This window comes from Hoplias malabaricus, chromosome 10 (genome assembly GCF_029633855.1).
Source record: "Hoplias malabaricus isolate fHopMal1 chromosome 10, fHopMal1.hap1, whole genome shotgun sequence".
In the NCBI taxonomy this organism is placed as follows: Eukaryota; Metazoa; Chordata; class Actinopteri; order Characiformes; family Erythrinidae; genus Hoplias; species Hoplias malabaricus.
Genome location: NC_089809.1, coordinates 21,597,541 through 21,605,436, shown reverse-complemented (window position 1 = coordinate 21,605,436; position 7,896 = coordinate 21,597,541). Strand labels below are relative to the sequence as shown.

At 39.2% G+C, this 7,896-nt stretch overlaps 1 protein-coding gene across 1 annotated transcript; it reads left to right on the top strand.

Annotated features, from left to right (window-relative positions):
• Positions 1–4,951: 4,951 nt before the first annotated feature.
• On the top strand, positions 4,952–7,668 carry LOC136708109 (cortexin-2). Its single transcript, XM_066682393.1, has 2 exons — positions 4,952–5,185; positions 6,191–7,668. The coding sequence occupies exon 2, from the start codon at positions 6,276–6,278 to the stop codon at positions 6,507–6,509; it is 234 nt and encodes a 77-aa protein (XP_066538490.1). The 5' UTR covers positions 4,952–5,185; positions 6,191–6,275; the 3' UTR covers positions 6,510–7,668.
• The last annotated feature ends 228 nt before the right edge of the window (positions 7,669–7,896 follow it).

The window sequence follows — 7,896 nt, the reverse complement described above, 5'->3', positions numbered from 1 at the left end:
ATGAAAAATTCTCTTCTGGGATCCAGGTGCTACATAAAATGACTCACAAAAGACTACATAATGTGCATGAGTGCAAATGTGCAACAAATGCAAGACATATACAATAGCAGTAAACCATAAATACTAGGGAGGGGACACTGTGCATTTTGATCAGTCACAGTTCTATGATTGAGTAATGTAAGTGAAATAATATGCAGTATACTATAAAGAAGTTGGTGGAGGCAACAGAAATATAAACATTGAGAAATGTAAAACTATTTTTACAATTACTATTGTAAAAATAGTAAATCAATTAGCAGCAGATGGATAGCAGTGATTGTTTGTTTTAATCGTCTATCATTTAACATCATGTATATTTAAAATTTATAAATGGGAATAGTTCAATGTTCAGCAGGATGCGTGTGTGTGTGTTTTTTTCCATTCACTGGTTGTTGAGGAATCTGATAGCTTGGGGGAAGAAGCTGTTGCACTTTCTGGATTTAAGAGTGCCTCAGTAAATTTTTCCAGTGGTAGGAGTGTATGTGAAAGGTGTGTGTGTGTGTGTGTGTGTGTGTGTGTGTGATCATCCACAAAGCTGCTTGCTGGATGCAGTGTGTGTTGTAAATGTCAGTGATGGAAGGGATAGAGACAAAAATGATCATCACAGCTGTCCTCACTATCTGCTTCAAGGACTTGTGATACAAAGCGGTACAATTTCCAAACTAGCTGCTCAGGATGTTCTCAATGGCCTCATAAAGAATATAGATTGTATAAAAGTAACATTCCTTGCAATTGAGCTGTCATGCAAAAAATATATTAAATGGGTGTTGGATACTCTAAATAGCATTTTTGTATTTTCTAATGAATATAAACAAATAAAAATCATAATACGTAACTAGGACACTGTTGTCTCTCAGTGTGTAAAATGTTGTGCCTCTATATTGAGCTGCCAGTGACCAATTTGAGAGACAAATGAATGGTTAAGAATACTGCAGAAATATCTCCACAGACAACTGTGCTAAAATAAATGATTTATATATTTCATGATATACAAAAATCTTGTACTATTGCCATAATATTAAAAGTATTAAAAACAACAATAACAATGAGTGTTTGACATGGTAATGCTACTCTGCCACACCTCTCTACCTCAAAAGCTCCTGGGTTTGATCCCCCTTGGGTCACTGTCTGTAAAAAGAGTTTTCTATTACTGTCTGCATGGGTTTTCTTTGGGTGCTTTGTTTTCCTCCCACAATCAAAATACACATATTTTTAGATTGATACACGGTGTGAAATTATCCACTGGTGTGAGTGTGCAAGTGACTGGGTGAGTGTGTGATACAATATAATGGACTGGCAACATGTACAAGGTGCGTTATTGCCTTGCACTCAGTTATTCTGTGTAGGCTCCAGACCCACTGGGAATACAATCGGGAAGAATAGGTTACAGAAGATAAATGAAAATTAATGAAAACCTTAAGAAATTCAGTCACCTACACAAACAAAAATTATCTTCTGATTTTAAATCACGCATACATTAATCAAAATATACATTCTTGAAAAAAAAAATTGTGTGCAATATTTTTTGTTTAATATTTATAAAAATGCAGAGCAGCACTGAGCAGGGCAGTAGCAGGTAGTTTGCTTTCACAAAGCTCCAGAGTCCTGGGTTGTGGGGTCGGGTCCCACTCCAGGTGATTGTCTGTGAGGAGTTTGGTGTGTTCTCCCCGTGTCTGTGTGGGTTTCCTCCGGGTGCCCTGGTTTCCTCCTGCAGTCCAAAAAACACACGTTACTAGGTGGATTGGCAACTCAAAAGTGTCCATAGGTGTGTATGTGTGTGTGTGTGTTTGTGTGTGTGTGTGTGTGTGTCTGTATATGTATATGTTGTACTGCAAAGGATGGGCGCCCCCTCCAGGGACCCACAGAGACCCTGAACTGTATAAGCGGTTACAGACAATGAATTAATGAATGAATAAAACTACAAATGTGGGACAATGTTTGCTCATCAATGTCTTCAAATAATATCTTTCTGCTGTTTTAATGAATTACACAAGCAATATATGACTGAAAGACCCCAAGTTACTTCTTTTGAAAAACAAATTCTGCAGATGAGATCCTCTATATTGTGCAATTCTTTTTCCTTCTGATCCTGTTGATGATTAGACAAATGTACCCACTACTTGCTCCCCTGAAGTCAACAATCAAATCCTTTTCTGTATTGCTTTGTCAACATTGAGGGAGAGATTGTTATGCATGCATCATGCTGCGAGGAGTTATACCTCATCAGTACACGGCTGTTGGGCAAGAGGCCCACAACTGTACAGGTCTCAGCAGAGGTCTTGATGAAGTAGTTTGAGTCATGCTGTGCAACACATGGTGTAGAGCAGCATGTTGTGGAAATGGTGTCTCCTAGCTAGAATTCTAAAAACTGTTTAAAAATCTGCACATATCTTTAATTTGTAAATAAAAACATTAAAATGGTTTTGGCAAGAATATTGTAGGGAAACATGGAACATTAGTATTGCTTATATCAGAGGGGCTACAAACCAGACTGCATACAGAAGCCCATTTATTCATTCATTCATTATCTTTAACCGCTTATCCAGTTCAGGGTCACGGTGGGTCCAGAGCCTACCTGGAATCATTGGGCACAAGGCAGGAATACACCCTGAAGGGGGTCAGCAATCCACCTACCAACGTGTGTTTTTGGACTGTGGGAGGAAACTGGAGCACCCGGAGGAAACCCACGCGGACAAAGGGAGAACACACCAACTCCTCACAGACAGTCACCCGGAGCAGGAATCAAACCCACAACCTACAGGCCCCTGGAGCTGTGTGACTGCAACACTACCTGCTGCGCCACCGTGCCGCCCTAGAAGCCTAGAAGTATTACACAAAACCATTACAGTTATTTTGATTGGGGCCTGAGGGTTTAATTGGGGTTTTTATTTATTTATTTATTTATTTATTTATTTATTGTCTATAAGGTCTGCATGTGGTGGGGTGGGGGGCACCATTGTTATTCATATTGTAGTCAGTTATGTTGTATGTGTTTATGTGTGGTTGTTGAGGAAATATGGAAGAAAGAAAGAAAGAAAGAAAGAAAGAAAGAAAGAAAGAAAGAAAGAAAGAAAGAAAGAAAGAAAGAAAGAAAGAAAAACAACTGATTGGAAACTGATCTAGCATTTTCAGTGTCAAATAAACTCCAAACACACTTACACTGATCATTTTGAAATAAAGAGTCTACATTTCTGTTTTAGATAACTATTCTTATCAAACCACTCTGAATGTTGTTGATTGGGTCTTATAGATTGGGATTGATTGGGTACTTCTTTCCTGGTCTACATTTTAGGCATTAAAAAAAACTTTAATATATTTAGGACTCATTTCCATCCTGTTGTCATGGGCTAGTATTCTGTGCTGCATAAATATTTTTTAAGCTATGATGCCTATGAATGCTTGAGTGAAATATATGAACAGTATTCTTCCATTGTTGTCCCTTTGTTCAAAGTGAGTTTCTGTTGAGTTAGATTTAAAATGTATCATTGTTAGCTGTTTTTCAGCATGGCACACTATTTAGACCTGATAAAGTATTTTTACTAAACTGGAATCCATAATGAAAAGGATGAATGCACAAAGAAAGCAGGAGCAACATTAAAATTCTGATGCCTGACTAGTTAATATGTTGCATAGTGATGAGAAAGAGAGGGATTCTATCAGCCCTCCCTTCAGCTGAGAGAACAGACTCTTAAGGGATTCCCTGCCATAGATTCTGTGAGGGTGTAAATTCCCAGTTGTAGTATGGAACAGAATTCTGAACATAAGAACTAAATGGATGAGACATCAAAAAATAAATTCCATATTATCTTGAAAAAGAAATTTTGCCTTCATAGCTTTTCCGCATTAATATGAATGACTCATATTAATGTGGATGATATAGCAAGAAATACTTGCCCACTTTATAAGGTACACCTATCTTGTTACATCTAATTTTTAGTTGCCTAATGTCTTATTATAATGTGCAAATGACTGATTAACATAACAAACTGTATTATTATGTTAAGATGCAATAGAATCCTGTTCAGGTTGCAAGATAATGTATTAGCAATTTTATGCCCCCGTTGACAGATAAAGGGCAAATGGGTAAATACCTTGCTCCCTACTCTTTAGTCGATGCATGCAAGCTTCCTGTGGTGTGGATATAAAGGCTTGGGCACCACAATATCCATCATGTTCCCTCCTTACTGAAAAATTTACAAAACTATTAAAAATCCTCTCAAGAATCCTCAAGGCATTAAAATTCGACACATACTCTGTACATAGGCAATGACAAACTGAAAAGGAGAGGTGAACAGAAAATGTGCAGTCCTGGCTGGAGTTACGTCTGCTCAAGACACTAATCGGTGCAGGTGTTTGAATAAGGCAGCTTTAACTTTCATGCTGGTGTTAACAAAACTGAAGATGAAGGATAGTGCTTAAAAGAATTTCTTCAAGAAGAGTCATGCTGGGTTTATTTGGCCAATATTCCGATTGATTTTGATTTGGCAAAAAAAGGCAGACAGGCCATTGATGCTGTGATACAGGAGACCGGGGTGTTTAGACATGCATGTAATTCTATGCATCAGATGCTTAAATGTTGCAAATTCGTGAACCATGTAGCAGTTTCCAATTTTGGCCAAGAGTGAAAGAGATGAGATTCCCTCTGAGTACTACTGCTACAAACGTGTGCCAGAGACCAAACAGAAATGTATAATTAATGTGGTCAAGGCTAAAGTTGAAAATGACTATATTTAGCACATGTTGATATGACACATCTCTAAGCCCTTATTGAATCTTCATGCTCCAGTGAAACAGTGATTTGCAGAGAGCCTCAGTTGGATCACACATCGCTCTCGCTCGCCCAGCATTCGCTGAACACACTTGGAGGAATTGCTATGGCAACTGGTTGCTATGGGTGATGTGACACCACCACATACTCATCTGCTAGGGGAGAGGGAGTTGGACAACAAAAGCCAGGGGTGCATGCAAGGAAGAGAAGCTATTATTTTGATTCCTGAATGAATCGAGGGTTGGGGTTAAAAAGTTGAGAAGACGTATGGCTTCAGGGAGGCAGCCATAATGGAAAAACAGCATCTCTTCGTTTATTTTCAGTGTCCATCTGCTGCCTGCATCTGACGGATCTTTTTTAGCTGCTCCTCCACAACAGGTAAGTGAGTGATTCTTACGTTCGCACTCCAAACTGCTAGTGGAATAGAACATGGAGCTCACATCCATACAGCTCTATATATTTTTAAGTCTAATTCAAGCTCATAGCTGACAGAATATATAGTAAAGCACATTTATTTGGTCAGAAGGTGTACAGAAGGGAGCCGCATGTTAAAGCATGTTGCATTAAATTCTCTCAACACAGACATGAAGACACATGGGTGTCATTTACACTTTAATTTTGTGCTGTGTAAACATGTATAGTCATGACTGCATGTGGCATTACATTGAGACTCTTGATCCTGTGATAGGGGATGTCAATGAGTTTGAGAGTTACATATGTAGCACATTCTAAATGTTCCTAAATAACGATAACACGAAATATGACAGGGAGTGCCATGTCTGTTATTTTTGTTACTGGGGACTCACATCAAAGAATTGTACCATTGCAGGGTCACTGACGAGCAGGGAATGAATATTTCAACAGAATGACACCAAAATCGCATGTTGCTCTTTTCAAGCCATTCCACTGAAATCAGGCAGTTTGAAATGGTCGGAATGCTTTATAGATATATAAGAACGATGGCGATATGGTCAAATTATTCATGGATAAAAATCCCATTACTGTCATATGTGTTTATTATGAATGCTGGTAATTCATAGGGTCCATGTTAATGACCACCTGAAGCGCATGGTGAATTTTGAAATTATATAAGCAGCTATTTTACATTGACTAAGAAGCCATGTGTGTTCAGTTTAAAAAAAAAAGGATCTAAAAAATATAATTGCATCTATAGCAGATGTTGTTTAGGTCTAACTTCTTCTGTCAAGCTGATGAAATATAGTATAAATCTTTATAAATGCTTTGCTCTTAATTATACCATTGTTCTAGAATTTTCATCCTCAAAAATGGGAACCCTTCCATATTTGGCACTGTTTTTGCAATATTATTTTGTTTCATCTTAAATGAACTCAAGCTAATAGAATGTAACATTGCTGTAAACAGGAGACTTGTTGAATCTGAGGCTCAGCGTGATGAGCCCGTGCTGAGGGAGGCTGGTGGTTGTGGAGTTGCCAGTGCGAGGCTGAGGATGGCAGAGCATCTCCACAGCAGCACGCTGTCTGCGTCTGGGGCCAATCAGCCCATCCCTTTCCTAACCCTGGAGCAGAAGGCAGCTTTCGTCTTTGTGTTGCTCCTCTTCATCTTCCTGGGCCTGCTGATCGTGCGTTGCTTTCGCATCCTGCTGGACCCCTACAGCAGCATGCCTTCCTCCACATGGACAGACTATATGGAGAAAGACACTTTTGACTACCGCATCGCCTGAGAGACCAAACCTCGGCCACGGTGCCATGCAATGCCTACTTCACCCTCTTCAACACAGAGGAGACTGTGGTACTGCTTTACCGCACTGGCATTGTGTGTTTGGTGGCATGATGTGTCCTTTTTAAAAATCCCACCTCTCATTTCTTCCATCCGTTTTTTAAAGAATGTTTCACTGCCAGCACAATACCTCACATTTCTCCACAGCTGATAAGTGATGTCATATCTAGCTCTTCTAAGTATTAGCGATGACACATCAATAACTAAACTAGTCAGTTACCCGAGACAGGCTGTTTGAGTGAGCTGTTTGGCTGACTTATCTCATGTCCATGTCATGTCATGTCCACTACTATCATTATTATTTTTCATTTCTTTCAATCTTTTTATTCATTAACTGAATTTATTAGTATACTACCTTGGTGGGATTAAAAAGTGCTTTGGTTTATGGACTGTGGAACCTTCAGAGTTCTTTTTGAGCAAGAACCTGAGCTTTCAGCCTTATGATTCAGTGTGTTTACAGAGCTGCCAGTTAAAAAACAAAACTGGCCTCGCTGTTATTAAGCTAAATGTCAATCAGTGTAACTACCAACCACCCTCCTTGGGCATCTGAACGAGCACTTTGACGAGTTTCTCTCTCTCTCTATCTATCTCTCACTCTGTCTCTCTAAATGCAATGTGCTTTAATAGGGTGTGTCTGATGTTGTGCATATCATTCAACAATTTTTGCTGATTCAGAAACGGACTGGTGTGAATTTTACCGATGTGCACAGCCTATCCGTGCATTAGTGTTTGCGCAAACTCTCTGGTGAAAAGCTGTGGTTAGCTTAAATCCATGTTTAAAAAAATATTGAAACTCACATAAGCAAGAAATGTGTCTTTAATGTGCAGACCAGATCAGTATTTGCCATTTTGGTGCCTGTTTCTATTTCATTTTACTACTAGATATTGCTTTACAATGTGTTAAGGTGAGACTGCTCTATTTTAAACTTGTCCTTACTGAGGACAGTTATTGCCACAGCACACTAAGCTTTAGTGTTGGGAGTGACGGTCGTCATTACAATGCACATTGTGTTTTAGCTGAGTGGTTTATGTGTGTGTGTGTGTGTGTGTGTGTGTGTGTGTGTGTGTGTGGCTGGGTGTGTGTGTGTGTGTGGCTGGGTGTGTGTGTGTGTGGCTGGGTGTGTATGTGTGTGTGTGTGGCTGGGTGTGTGTTTGTGTGTCTGCGTAAGAGTGATCTATTAGATACATAATGCTGACAGACGCTAGTTTTTCAGAAAGACCATGTGCCATGTGGTTCACAAGTGGGTCTGGCATTTGTTGTGCTTTTTATATTTGTTTCCAAATAAAGATAAATGTATTTCTCTCAAGTGGACTCTGAATGACTTCAGGAT

Excerpts from the sequence above, each read along its gene's own strand:
- LOC136708109 (XM_066682393.1), top strand. The coding sequence starts at position 6,276 with ATGGCAGAGCATCTCCACAGCAGCACGCTGTCTGCGTCTGGGGCCAAT.